This window comes from Aristolochia californica, unplaced genomic scaffold, assembly GCF_029961685.1.
Source record: "Aristolochia californica isolate CCGP_79_NKW_82.1479 unplaced genomic scaffold, dmAriCali1.0.hap1 SCAF_3, whole genome shotgun sequence".
In the NCBI taxonomy this organism is placed as follows: Eukaryota; Viridiplantae; Streptophyta; class Magnoliopsida; order Piperales; family Aristolochiaceae; genus Aristolochia; species Aristolochia californica.
In genome coordinates this window covers 15,651,629-15,666,960 of record NW_027181992.1, presented here as the reverse complement: position 1 = coordinate 15,666,960, position 15,332 = coordinate 15,651,629, and the positions used below count along the sequence as shown (strand labels likewise).

General features: G+C 38.9%; 1 protein-coding gene across 2 annotated transcripts in view; it reads right to left on the bottom strand.

Moving 5' to 3' along the window:
* Window positions 1–569: 569 nt before the first annotated feature.
* The window catches only part of LOC137960546 (sucrose nonfermenting 4-like protein), a 29,835-nt gene continuing 15,072 nt past the window's right edge, over window positions 570–15,332 (bottom strand). For both annotated transcript variants that reach the window (XM_068808198.1, XM_068808197.1), the window contains exons 7-13: window positions 12,751–12,888; window positions 4,818–4,962; window positions 4,551–4,724; window positions 2,965–3,028; window positions 2,797–2,866; window positions 1,919–2,036; window positions 570–1,825 (exon numbers count right to left, since the gene is read on the bottom strand). In XM_068808198.1, the coding sequence (XP_068664299.1) occupies window positions 1,734–1,825; window positions 1,919–2,036; window positions 2,797–2,866; window positions 2,965–3,028; window positions 4,551–4,724; window positions 4,818–4,962; window positions 12,751–12,888 (801 nt within the window). In that variant the 3' untranslated portion in view covers window positions 570–1,733. The remainder of the gene's footprint in view (window positions 1,826–1,918; window positions 2,037–2,796; window positions 2,867–2,964; window positions 3,029–4,550; window positions 4,725–4,817; window positions 4,963–12,750; window positions 12,889–15,332) is intronic.

Genomic DNA, 15,332 nt, shown 5'->3' with positions numbered 1-15,332 from the left:
TAAACTGGAGACCAAGTCAGGTCGCACCCTTAAGAACTCTCACTTGTGATGTGTGTGGCGAAACAGGACTCTCCGCCCTTAGATGTCGACATCCCTTAGGTAAGGATGTCCGATCAGTACAAGTAGGTACCGTTTGCTGTTGCACTACTGTGCCCTCCTTTCTAAAACTCATTGGAGCATTTATGTCAGCCCCAACCTACGCCGCGACATTGGTAGTATCCTGGTGACCGAGAGCAACCCCAAATAAAGGTGCTTCAACCACTATTCTAGCGGGCAAAAGGGTTAGGGATCCCTAACCCCTCTCAACCGTGAGCAACAGCAAGAACTAAGAAGGGTCCTAATCTAATCCAACAATGAGCAACAACTCTATAACAGTATTGGATTCACCAATCCCACACTGAGTTACTCAATTCATGGCTAGAGACCATAACACCAAACTCTATACCACCATAACCAATAAAAAAACATATCTTAGAAACTAAATTATTTAGTGTCCTTGTCCCCTACCATCTATTTAATCGATTCTCTACGACACTACATGTTAAGTTTCACACGTTAACAAACTAAAAGGTATTCAATCATTACACACGTTGCAAGAAAAAAAATGCGATTATCATCAGCTACATCACCAGGGTCTAACATCTAGACTTCTGCTGGCTTAAGTAAAGGCATAATCAAACTAAAAATGAATCCTCATATGCTTCGGGTTCTTAGTTGGATGACAATGTACTCAATGGTTAACCTGAACATCACCCCGTACGAATGGAAACAACACAGGATCTACCGTGCCTCCTCTGGAAATGCATTTTAACTCTTCTGCTGCATTTATCCTTGCTTGTCCCGTTATTAATGTCAACAAAGAAATGTTTGCTTATGGACACTAATATGAAAGTAACAACAAACAAAATATGATAGTTCGAATCTTATGTAGCAGAACGCCTGAACGAATGACTTGTCTACAAATGCCTGCACCCATCGGACCAGAGATTAGCATATGGAGCACGTGCAATATTTACATAACAAATCCGCCATTAAGAGTTCACTCAGATTCTGAAAGCCCACAATAATGCCTTGGATGGCAAATGACGTCAGTGATAGATTGCTGAACACATTAGTTACAGATAGCTGCCCTCAAATCACAAATACTACAGTAACATCCTCCAAGACCACCTAAACCCTGCAAACCCTCAAGAGGAAACTTGAGCAAATTACTCGAGAGTAGCAGGGAGCTGTAGACAACCCGATCGTGTGCCTGTAACCGACTATACTGCTAATTTGCATCAATTAACCAAAAATCGAGCTCTTCACGTCTAAAGGAGGATGCATCAATTCTTCTTTGATCAGAAAAGAAAGAATAAACAAAAATAGTATCAATACCCCCTCACAATAGCCATGACAGGCTCCGTGTCACAACTAGCACGTACCGCGTACCTTCACACCACGACGTTACATTTCTTCATCCTTGTGGCTTTTTTCTTGGTCAACGGAGTGAATTTGGTAGGCAACATGCTCTAATGGGTTGATAACAATAATTAATTAAAGAAAGACGGGGAAGAGAAGTAAATCCTCTCACATTTACAGGCCTCCTTGTAGCCTTTATCCTAAAAATAGACCAGGCTATGACAAATAGGAGATTCCAATCAAATATGTTGAAAAATGATGATCAACCATTGAAGGGTGACTTTTCAGCATGATCATGGTTGGGGATGCAGAGCTGCCAAACTTTTATGGAGCTAATGAAGCAAAAACCTGAAAACATCACTTAAGGAAATGATGCCTTCCACTCGTTTGCTACCAGCCTCCACAATGATAAGGCGTCGAACCCCTGGAAAGCCATTTCATGGAGCATAGAACTCAGGAAAGAGATTATGGATGACCTTTCAGTTAATCATAACACATAATAGGCATTATACATTACCAGGATTTGCCAAACGTTCCATCACTTTCTGTAGAGGATCAGTCCGCAAACACATTTGACATCTTTGTCCATTGAAGAAGCCATAAGGAGAATTTGCATCTTGCCCTAGTTGCAGTGCCTAATTGGAGCAGACAACAAAAAAGAGAATGAAAGAGACCCAATTGAGTTTTTGTTCATTTGGTTTCCCAGAGCTTCAAATTTTACAGCAGTCCAAGGAAAATGTCCACAAAATGGCAGTTCAGCGGCCAACAAGAAGCAAGTATAATTCATACTGTGGATTTGGTCTTTGGTTCAATACCCACATGAGGCGATTTCTAGGCTGAGGTCTTGGGTACAAGTCCCAACAGGGAACGGGATTCAATTCCCCCCCCCCCCCCCCCCCCCCCCCCCCCCCCCTTCAAAAGGTGCAATTGTCTTTTAAATGAAACATAACACATCTAATCCAGATTAAAAAGAGGAATAGAATGGGGCCGACATAATAATGCAATTGCAGTGTCATATATAGGTGAAAAACAACTATCCAATTCAAGTGCCTATGCAATTGTTCCCAAACGGGACATAATCTTTAGGGGAAACAATCCAAATATCAAGTTGCACAGTAGACCACAACAAAACGTTAAAATATAGGAAATGATAGAGGAAATTATATAAAAGAAAAGAAGGTTAAGAGATTTTTTTTGGTGAAAAGTAAAGATAGAAGAAATTAACATCTAAATAAGTCTTTCTTCTAAAAAATACCAAAACCCAACAAATATGGCAATGGAATATTTGATTAAATAGAAAAGGAAACGATCAGCTTACATCTGCAAATTCAAAGCACCAATTAAACAAATATCATTCAAAAAGCACTTTATAAAGAATTAAGAAGATATTATTACCTGATGGATGCTCATTTCGTCAAGGTGGATCTGTGCATATGCCTTGTCTTTAGCCAAGGCAGTGATATCACTGTCAAGAAAATGAAGAAAGCATATAATGCCAATCACTAACAAACCAAAAGAGCAGAGTTGATTAATTCTGAAAAATACAAAACAAAACAAAATTACCTCCGAGAATATATATCCAGTAATGAGTCATCATCATTAACAATCGGTACTGAGCTTACTTGTGCTGTGAAGGTAAACCAACAGAATAGCATGAGCAAGAATATCCAGACACATTTACTTGCATCCTTAGCCAAACCAACAAATGGGAGAGAAAAATCAAATTGCTTTCAAATGAGCTATGTAAAAAGGATAAAGGTAGAGAAAAAGAAAAATTCCAAGACCTTAATTCACAAAAATAATCACTACATTCTTCAAATTACAATAACCTTTAAAATGCCAAGATAATTTAAAATAGAAAATAAATACTACATTCTTCAAGGTAAAATAATCATAAAATGGCAAGACATTGAAAAGCGAGCATAAATTATACCCTTGTTTGGATATCAGTTCACCAACTAGAAACAATACTATGTTAGAAAGCACTTTATAAGCAAAAAGCAGCTGTTTTTACATAACGACAGGCTGATCATCATCAAGAGATTGAGATGAATTTAAAAAAAAAAAAAAGGAAAACTTAAAATAAAATAGAAAAGGATATTCCCCTGTTTACATGTCCCCGCCAAATAATGTCTACAGTGGTTGAAAAATCAACAATAAACAGTGGACAGTCTAGATTGAATGGAAATTGTTGCAATTACAAGTTCAAGTGCACGTAGAAACATCTTGAAGAAAATCATGATTAGGACCTTGAGGGAAGTTGTAGCTTGATACTGAACAGATCCATTACAAACATATTGAAGTTCAGATCTTTTGCAGATTTCTTGAGGATGAATGCATATTGGAGATATTTTCATAAAGATCTCCTCTGATGTACTCCTACGGCCAGCTTTCCTAAGTATGTGCTAATCCTAGTTCAATTTCAGAATAATCATCCATTTAAAAAAAAAAATCCATTTCGAGAAATGTTCAGAGTAATCCTACCTAGCTTCTCAAGACCATCACTAAGTTAGCAAAAAAGAAATGCCCATCACTAGACATAATGGAATAGAGAAGCCAAAGTACGTGCTGCACATACTTTTTATTGACCCTATTTACTTTAGATCAAAGTTTAAAATACAAGATAAGTAGTGAATCAATTGAAGAGATTCTGGAGCTCTGGTTGGGAATGGAAAAAAAATAAAAACAAGTCAAGAGAACCTTGAAAGTTAAGATCAGAGCAACATGGATATATAAGTCCACTCAGATGAACCAAGAAAAAATAATTTTAAGGTAGATAGAGGCATGAATACTAGAAAACAGTGATTATAGTATTCCTCAGTGCATGCAGGCTCTATATAGCATTTCTGTGACCTATCAAAAAATACAAACCAAGGTTTTTTTTTTATGAAACAAACAAACCAAACCAAGGTTTTTAACCAATCAAATCTTGATTTAACCAAGATTTAGGAAAAGGGTTCTCTTAATGAGTATCACCTTTCGCTGACAAGTTCAAATGACAATTGGATCCTTCTATTCTCCTTTTTATCCAGCAATAATTTAAATTTTATTCAAAAGTTAAAGATTTGCAAATATTAACTCATAAATCATTTCATAGAAACATAAATTTCAGTAAATGACTACAGCGTGGAAAGGAAGATGAAAGCCACCTTGAACTAACAAAGATAAAGCAGCACTGAGAGAGGAATTTGGTCTTAACATTGCTAAAGGCCTTCCATTTGATTCCCCAATTTTAGGGACCCATGTACCCAAAGGAATTGCACAAATTGGCTGCTGTAGAATAGGTAATGAGCTGGAAAAATGTCTGAAGTGCCTGCAGATACCTGAAAAAAAAAATCTAAAAATTGGTATCTGAGGGAGGGACAAGAAAAACTACTATGATTGAAGACTAGCTACAGTCTGATGCCAAAGCCTACATTTCAAAATTCCCGATAGTGATGCAAGGTGTAGTAGCTGCGGGAATGTTCCATCTTGTGAGGAAGAATGGATGATTGGCACTGTAGACACCTCATTTTGCAAAATCTTTAAGGCTACATCTTTCAAAGAATCATAGGGACCAGCCTGCACATAAGATAACCATCAATTGTGCAATGCAAGATGTAAACTAAATTTGAAAAACAAAACAGTCAATTGCTAAAACCATAGACAAGCGAAAAGACTGTTAGAATTTCCAGTTTATGCAAGAGAGATATGCCATCATTAGTGGAACGAAGCCTCACTTACGTATTTAACCTATACTATAAATAACCGTGAATACCACGAAGAACTATTCTGAAGAGCCTCTCTCGAATGCTAAACCTCAAGCATTGTTCTGATTATATCTTAAAGAAAAGGACTCATGTTGACATTGGGACTTTTATTTTGAAAAAAGCAAATTTTGTAAGAAGAGTGACACTAATGACTATAAATGCAGGTCAAGCATCATTCAGGCAAATTTTATTCCTATCAGAAGATGCTATGGTTAGCTGACTAATGAAAGTGAGATCAAAGAATGCTTAGTCCTTTAAAATCTTGAATCTTGCCATGATATTAGAGATTTGTCCATGGTAGCTGAGAGAAGCTCTCTCACCAACTTATGAGTCCCCTTACAAAAATGAGAGGTTTGATGATTTGCGCCTTGTGTGTTCTCAGCCACTGCAGTGACGATAAATTTTGGCTAAAACTAAGTCTTTGATACGCACACACACCCTTCAACTGGAAAGCCTTGCACCTTGGACCTCACACTAGAACTTTAGTCAGATTGCTCCATCAATGTTGAGCATATATTTTCCCTTCTGGAGGAAGGATCCAGCAAGGAATTTGCAAGATGGGAAACACGATGAGTACACTAAAGTTCTTCAATTTAGTAAGATCAACAACACTGAGCAAATCACCAAAATATTTTGTTGGATTTTCTTTTTTTTAAATTATACAGTGTTAAAAATTGTCCTAAGGAAAATGAAAAATATTAATTTGGAACTAGGTTCCAAAATACCAATGTATGGATCACCGAGGACTTGTACCATGAAAGCAATTAACAGAACTATGGAAACAAAAATATATAGTCCAAAGCCAAACAAGGATGTTCCATATTAAAAGAAGCCATCAAATTGTTCGCATAATCCTAGACTTAAATTCATCCAAATGATGAAAAGATATAAAAAGATTCCCAGCTTTTATGGTACAAAACAACTCTCCCAATTGCCCACCAGAATATCCTCCAGGGAGAGGATCTTTCTCGTTCCAATTTGATAGCTATTCTTCCCCTTCACTTCTTTCTGAATTTTTAAGGGGCCTGAAGGCAAACAAACCATTAAGCAAGGGATAGGGGGTCCCTAACCATGAGGGATTGGAAGGACAGCCCTTCTCCATCAAAGGGAGTCAGCCAAAGAAGTGGCTGATCTCAATACATGTAACCAATTAGTTACACTAGAAGCAAGGTCAATAGCTTCAAAGAAAAGGGGTCCTAATCTCGTAGTAGGGGAGACTTTTTGTTGCACCAAATTGATAACCACTAGGGAATCGTCTTCTACGATTAGGCTACCTTCAAACCTTTCTTTGAAGACCTTGAGGTCATGGACAACGGTTGATAGTGCAGCAAAAGTAGAGTCACCCAGGCTCAAAGAACTAAAATAAGAAAGGAACACCTCCCCATTGCTTGATTTGAAAACGCTGTCATAGCCAAGCAGGCTAGAGTTCCCAAATGAGCTACCATCAAAGTTGAGATAGATGCAGCCTGTTGGAGGGGAGGAAACTTTTGACCAGACAAGGAGGCTATCCAATACCAATTCTCCCTAACATAGTCCGATTCAAATTTCTAAAACTCCTTTACGGTGCAAAGCCAAGTACAATGCTTCTCTATGTGTGGAAAAATACCGAGCTAGGGAGGAGCTTTTCCCTTAATAAGTGTCGTTGATTTCTTTCTAGCATAAAATCGTCCATGGAATGTAAGCAACACAAGCCTTAATAATTTTTCCAAGCTTGGGAAAGGGAAAGCAAAGCCCTGAGAAACAAGGCTTGTCCATGTATATAGAATGTAACAGTTGATCCTAAAAAGATTTAGGAAGCTTGACCATATGTGCTAGGCGAAGGGGAGAGAATGAGTGAATGAGTAATAGACTCATCGAGGGCACCGCATAGGTGGCAAGTGAAGTTGGTTAGGGGTGCCTTTTTGCTTAGATTGTCCTAAGTCAGAATCTTTCCTTTTCGAGTGCTTCATATAAAGAATTTCACCTTGTAAGGAGCTAAGAGAGACCAAGCTTGGATACAACTGAAGTCACCAACTATGTTGTCTCCCAAGAGAAGTTTAAAGCATCTACCAATAGAAAATTCCCCAGTAGCTTCAGGCACCCAAATGGGTATGACATCCATACTCCTATGGAGGGAAAGATTGCTGAGTTGGAGGAGATCCAAGGCAGCTTCAGTTTCATCGTTGTTGTGATCTACAAGTCCCGGATCCCAATTTGTGTTGTTGTTGTTGTTGTTGCTGCTATTGATGACGGCTTCCACAATACCACAATTAGGGTTCCTTGCTAAGCAGAAAAGGCTCCGGAATTGAGCTTTGACTACCTGCTGTCCAATCCAAACGTTGTGTCAAAATTGAACAGAGTTGCCTTCCCCACTTGAAAGCACATAACCACACCAATCTAGGGGAAAATCCAAGCAATGATATGCCTAAGCGGAAAAAGTCTTGCTATGCCTTCTCCTAGCTACCAATTGTGCTCACCCAATCTGACTTTGTGGACCACCAAGTACTTCCATATTGCGTTCATATATCTATTTATATGCTAACACTTTTTTTCCAATATAGCTTGGTTCATTGTTCGATTGGCTTTATGCCAAGGCCACCTTGATTCTTGTGCTTCACTACACCTGGCTATTTAGCTAGGTCATGTTTAAAGCTTCCAAAACTCTCCAAAAAAAATTCATCATGCATTTTTCAAGTTTTTAAGTTACACTCATCGAGCAATGGAGGAATGATTAGAAGTATTGACGGTATGCCACTAATGCAGGAATTAATGAGGGGCTTCGGAGAGTAGTCTTCCTTTCCACTTTTTTGTTTTTTTTTTAATAAAAAGGTGTATATTGCAGTCTTCCTTTCCACATTGATAACCTTTTTTTATTCTTTCCAGCCCTAAATTCCAGAGGAATTTGTCTGGCCTTGAGAAGAACAGAAGTAGACCAAGGTAAGAGGTTGGGAGGCAACCACCTTGGCACTGAGGATGGAGGCCAATGTCTCTAAGTTCAGTTGGCTGAGATTAAAGCAATAGAGGGTTGATTGTGCCAATTCACTTTTGCCTAGAGGTTAGTTCAAAGATGGTGAGGATTGCCTTGAGGTTGAGAATTTTCTCTTGAGCTCCATTGAAAAATCTGAGGGTGTTGTTGGCAAATTGAATGATGGGGGACGTCAAGAGAGGGATTGTCTGTCACCTCCTACAGCCAGCCAATCTCTCTTGCTCTTTGAAGAAGTCCCGCAAGGCTCTCTCTGCCAATGATGAATAGGAGAGGGGAGATCGAGTCTCTCTGTCTTTGCCTCTAGATGCTTTGAAATAACCACATGAACTTGTATTAAGAAGGATAGAATAGGTGGCCGATGAAACAGAACTCTGAATCCATTTTCTCCATTTAGTTACAAAACCCATTAGCATCATAACTTTATCAAGATGCTGCCAATTCACCTTATCGTATGCTTTCTCAAAATCCAACTTTACAATAATCTTAGGTTCCAAGCTTCTTTTGAGTGATTTCATGCATCACCATAGGTGAATCCAGGGTGTTGCCTCCTTTGATAACTGTTGTTTGGCACAAATGGATGAGGCTAGCCAACAAAACATTCAACCTGTTTGAAAGGATCTGGGACATGATTTTGTAGGGACCAGAGTTGAGGCTAATAGGGCCTGCAGTCCCCAAGTAACTCAACATTAGTCCTCTTTCGGATCAAGGCAATGAGGGTTGCAGCCATGTTTCTAAATGATATCATGTTTGCATGAAAGAGGCTCATCTTCATTATGGTATCCTCCTTTAGGAATGTCAACCCTAAGCAGAAAAGTCTCCATTGAAACCTTATGTCCCAGGAAATTTGTCTAATGGCATTTAGGTGATGCAGCTTCAATTTTCTCAACAATGAAAGGCTTCTCAAGAGATTCCAAGAGATAGGTTGATAGACTCTTAACGGGCAGCCTTGAGATATGAGGCCTGATAGGTAATTCCTCCACGTACAACTTTGCAAAGTAACTCAATGTCTCGTTAGTAATTTCCAATCTATCGAGTGTCATTTCCCCATTGATGGTGAGAGTTTTCATTTGATTCAATCGAACGGGTTGAGGCAACGTTGAAAAACCAATCATCGTTAGCAAGGCATCAGTCTAAATGGGAGAGGATTGAGGGTTGTTGGTCGTTATGCTATGTGAATGATTTTCCGAAAGCCAGAATATCTTCCAACTCATGTGCTCCTATGAAATCACAAAAGCTACATGTGGAAGCAGTGATCCTTCTTGCTGCAAGGGATTTTTCACTACAAAAGCAGATGGTAACGAAGTCTCCTTCTAGCACTATGGTTGATGCAAGTGTAGAAGCAGCTCAATTAGCCCCTTCCAAAAGAGGGGCCTTTGTCTATACCTCATGGGACCATACACCCCTGCCAAAACCAAGTTGCATTCGTGTCTTTGTAAAAAAACTTTAGCCCAATCAAGAATTCTCATCCCAAACAATGAGGATTCCTCCTGCTGAGCCGCATGCTTTGAGGGCCTTTCACTAAGGTTGTTGTTTATCCCAAATGCTCCTACTACTAACTCAATCATGAGTTGACATTTAGTTTTCTGGAGAATGACTATGTTAGCCATGCTGGACTTTGAGAATTTCCCAAATTGAGGCTCTCTTTCGATTCACCTCTAACTCCCCTAACATTCCAAGATATGTCGATCATTTGGTTGTTTCCCTTTTCAGAACTCCTTTAGTTCCAGCATTGGAGGTACCAGCAGCATGTGATGGATGGACCAGTATTCTATCAGTAACTTCCATCTTCATCCTCCATGTTTCACATCACATTTATCCTTTCGGCTCTAAATGGCATCAGTTAAGAGTTCAAAGACCGATTTGAATTTGAATTTTGAGGAGAGTTTTCTCTTGCCTCTAGCAGGCCAGGTATCAGGCATTGCTTTGTGCTTGCAAGTGAACTGGCTTCCGTGTCAACCATGACGAGTTAGGTAAGTTTGCGGTCCAGCAACCAATTGTGACTCGCTTTCTTCTTCCTCCTCGGGCCTTTCTACCTAGTTTCTTGCTTTTGAGATCTGCTTCCATTTGCTTGTCTCTTCAATGACTCTTATGGCATATTGAGAAGTGTCTGCCATCAGATTGATGTGGGTCTCATGTTGCATGCATACTACAAGAGCAACATAGAGTCAGGCATAACCCATTCATTGACAACACTTAGAAATACTTGGCAATAGCATAGAAGGTTTCCATGAGCCATAACTCTGGTGGAATGCCATAGAGCTTGTACCATCTAGAGAAGGGACCTGTTAGATTTGTAGGTTCCCATTAGCTAATTAAAAGTATGGGATCTACTGAGGATGAGTGAATTGAGGAAAGTATTTTAAGGTCACCTTGATCCACTAACTTCACAAGCCACTCATTGTTGGAGAGGCAAGAGATGCACAATTGGTACTTGAGTTTCCAAGTAATTGATAGTCATTCGGTAAGCTCAACCATGCATCTAAAGGTATGCAATTTGCAATGACTTGGAGGCAGGTAGTTCTTGTAATTTCAATAAGGTCTGCTTTGGGATTTGTATAATTGAGATGTTTTTGGAGGTGATTGGGCTGGTCGTTGTTTCGATGGTTATCGATGTGGAAGGAAGGGTGTTGGTAATGAGGAAATAGGGTATCTCGTCTGTGTGGATGCCAAAAGGGGTGTATGTTGGGCTGAAGGAGTGAAGAGAAGACGAGGAGTGGTGAAATTTGACAGGAAGACTTGACAGGCTTATGGGATACAACTCCAGTTGAACTCAGTTCCATATTTTGCAAGGATGTACAATTGGGCCATTACCTAATGTTCCTTGTATTGGACAACTTTACATTTCAAGTTGCTAGTTCTTTGAAAAGTCGTGAGACGGAGTCAAGTGTCCTTGACCCTAAGCTCAAGCCTAGTGGAGAATTTACTTGTGTGATTTGTGGTTTTCTTCCATTATTAGATGATGTTCTTATGAATGAGGGCTTCTACACTATTGAGGGTGGTGATCTTGATCGCATTATCTTCTCTAAATCTGCATTTATCCACCTTTATGGTAGTGTCTTATACATCATGATTCAGGGGTCAGAGAGTTGTGCCTGCATTCAATTGCTTCAGTTGGACAGCAATCTACATGTACTCCTATGCCTCGTTGTGCACCATCCTTCTCCTCTCAAGTCCTCGAAAGTCTGTGCTGCCAGCTTCTGTCTCCAATCACCGCCATCTCGATCCTTCCTCATACTCTCGCTCTGAGCTCTCACTCGAGTCCTTTGTTTTCCTTCAAGTTCACCATTGTCCTTCTTCTCCCTCGATCTCCTTCTGCCACATTTTCCTTCATTTCTCTCACATTTGCTCCTCTTCACGCTTCATCACTCTTCGTCACTCTTCTTCAATCTCACTGGCTCTCCCTCGCTCTCCTTCAATCTCCCTTGAGCTCCTTCGCTATTCTTCTTACATTTTTCCTTTCCTATAGGCATCATAATGCAAACGGAGTCTAGTTATGCAAATAAACAATGACCTTTTAAGGTAACAATAACCATCCAAGGCCTGGTCATGCAAATTGAACCAGAGACTAAAGGTATTAAAACAAGATACTAAATGACCTGCAGCTTCACATTACCATCTAACAACTAATTTTAAGAAAATGCAAATCATTGGTTGCTTTGAGGATATTTTAAAGAACAGCTATTCCACATTCTATTTTCAAGGTATCTGTGGAACTCCTCATTGTGCATTCTATTTTTGAAAGATTTATTCAAATTATGTGTCAGCAGGCAAATCTTAAAGAATCTATTGGCCCTGCATCTTCTGCAGCAGTCTCCCGGTAATAGAGCTTAATCATTTCTACCATCAGATCAACTTTTTTAGATACAACTATTAGAAATGAAAGCAGAACCAAGAAATAGGACTGGTCACAAAACTAGGCCAACCTTCCAATTAGGAAGCATGCACACAGCATATCTCTATCTTTCTTTTTTTTGTTTTCGTTATTAAAACAAATTCCCAACTTAACCAGAAACTTTTCAGATTGGCTCAACTATACTTTTTATACCCCATTTGCTTCTCGTGAAGGCATATAATAACTCAGTTAAAAAAGGGGAAAAAAATGAGTGGGTAGAAAACAACTTTGATCTCAATTAGGGAAGGTGAAGTATGACTAGAGGTTTAGGATTGAACCAGTACAAAGGTGAGACAGAGACAACACATATTATATTTTTATTTAAGACCTAATATGGGGTTTTATTGGTGAATTTTGTTTGTAGTGTATGGTGGTTTAACTAAGACAATACTTGCACAGTCATGTTTTCTCTGACAGCTTAAATCTCAGGCATCAACTGATCTCCCAACTTTTTGTATGAAGAACTCATTAGTCATTCAGGAAAGGTGAAATTAGTAAAATGAGAAACACAATCAGGAAAGAGTCACAATAGTTAATGCTATTGCTCACGCATATTTACATTAGTATGGTGTACAATCAAAAGCACATAATGGCCTATACAAATAACAGCAGTATAAAGATAATAGGAGTGATCATGAGCAGGCAATTTGAGTATAAACAAGCTCCACCGCCCAGAAAACTTCTTACAGAACTTCAAGGAAGGTGATGATCATAATGTAGGTTACAATCAATAAAGCACTTACATGGACTAGCTGCCGCCTTTGAAAAGATCTCGTGCGCACATCAACTTGTCTGAGAAGTTGTGCCTTTCCCTCTTTCCAAGCGGATATTGTATGTGTCTCAAGCTCTTCTTCTGTCAGATTTGACCCATGATTCCCAAGCTGCCCTTGCCCACAAACATTTTCTATAATTTAACATCACTAGCCACAACATAGAAAAGAAGATAAAGCTACAGCGCTACACAGATGTAGAAATAACATATTCATACGTTGGCCTAAAAGAAAAAATACTCCAGCTCTCAATCACACAATTGACCTACTCAGCTCACAAACAATGCAAATGAAATACCTCAGGAACTGCCATTTCTATCTTTAGTAAAATTTAAGTCAAAAAAGGCAAAATATACGACAAACAAAAAATCATGACCTGCTAGTACACAACTGCCAGGCCCACCCTGGCCTTCCCACTTGAAACTAATTCCACTATAAACTACATATTGAATGGATGCAAGATCCGGTGAACACAAGGAGGTAGATTAAATGTTAAAGTTTCTACCATTTAATATAATTTTCTTTGGGCTAGATAAGTCATTCTCAGTTGGAAAATAAAACTATTGTCCTCCTTATCTTTAACTGTATAAAGAGGTTATGAGAGAAATAGGAGAAGATCGTTTGTAATCTCCAAGGAAACAAATAAATTGATTGCTACCCACCAAAAACCTGTAAGGTTATCTGCTTATTAGTTATTAACTAGAAAAAACATGTAGTACACTTGAGGACTTCATCTAAAAATACTTTTCTAAGACTATGCCTACTGTCAACTTGATGCAAGCATCCCCTGATATCTGGGCTTGATTATAGAAACGGATGGAGAAATATAAATTCAAAGGGCTGCTAACCCACCATAAGATGCAATTGCCACTTCCACACTTCCCTGCTGTCCATGCTAAACAGCATAGATAAGCAGAAATATCAATTGAGAATGCTTCTAGGATATAGAACTAAACTAACACCAATTATGATTGGAAAACTAAAGCTGTTATGCTAGTAGTTAGCAGCATGTATTTAATCTTGAAAAAGAATGGACACCACATACAACAACTGTGAAGGAACTACATTCAGAAAAAACTTACAAAAAGATAAATTTTGTTTCAGTAATCAGTGTTCTATTAATATAATAAAGGCAACAAAACTTCAGAGATCATCAGACAAATATGTCAGCCAGGGATCAGATTCATAAGGTCTGCATGGAGGTATATATACCCAGAGAAATTTTTAAACAGCCTCAATAATAATGTCCTCCTCATGAACACCCCCAAATGGGCTCTCTCAAACTAAACTTTATTGGTAACACCTGTGGCAATCCTGGCCCTACTGGGTATTAAAGTGTTTTCAAGAATCAAGAGGGAAAATTAATCCTATCCTACTCTGGGTCCATTGGCCTCGGTATTGTTGTTGATCCCTTCAGCTCTCCCCTTACAATCCAAGCATTGGTGCAGAAAGAGATCAGAACACCCCACCCCTTATGGTGATTCCTCCTCTTCTTGACATCTCCTGGGCTCACAGACCATTGTCTGCCAATCCTCTCTGGAATAAGCTTGCCAATCCTCTCCGGAATAAGCTTGCCAACTCCCAGGTTTGGTATCCAACAGCATTAGTTTCTAAATTTTCCTTATTGTACCTTTTTGGTTTTATCAAATGTCCCTCCTGGGTCTCCCCTCCTTTGTTGAGAGACCTGCTGCAGCTCTTTCTCTTTCTCAATAAAATCAAGCTTATATTCACAAAAAAAAAAAAAAAAAAAAAGAAGGCCCTCAAGAAAAGATTGACAAAAGAGGATACATCTACTTGACATTCCAGGACTCACACAATGTGGTCTGCCAATGCTCTCAACAACAAGCTTGCCAATGAGAGCACCTCCCTCTATGGTTTGGCAATTCAACAATATTAGTGTCTACAGTGTCCTTACCTTCCTCCCTCTTTTGGTAAAAGACCTGCTCTTAACTTTTTCTCTTTCTCAATAAAATTACACTCGTTTATCCAAAAATAAATAAACTCCCGTCAAGACCCTTATGAAAGTTGATGAGGTATTTTGTTTGTTGAATCATGCATGTATGCTTGAAGAGAAAAAGTATAAAGCGAGCCACTGATGATATTTACCGACAACAAACTGAAATAGTTGCAAATGGACTCTACTAAACAGAATCTCTCAGTGAAGTTTACCAACTTCCTAGTTCCTCTACAGGGGTTTGCCAAAGCAGCAAAGCAGATTACTGGGATCAGCAAGCCAAAATTTGAACCTGAGATGCACAAAAGGGTACTAATCTGGAGAAAAAAACTCACTCCAAAATCAGCACATTTGTACACCACATCTGTTCATATACTTGACAACAGAAAGAATGAACTGAGCCCAAAACTTGGAGGACCTAGGGTAACTACCATAACAAAGCTAATAAATAATAATCATAACAACAACAACAGCGACAACAACAACAACGACGACGACAACAACAACAATAAAAACAATAATAACAACAACAACAACAACAACAACAACAACAACAACAACAACAATAACAACGACGACAACAACAACAACAACAACAACA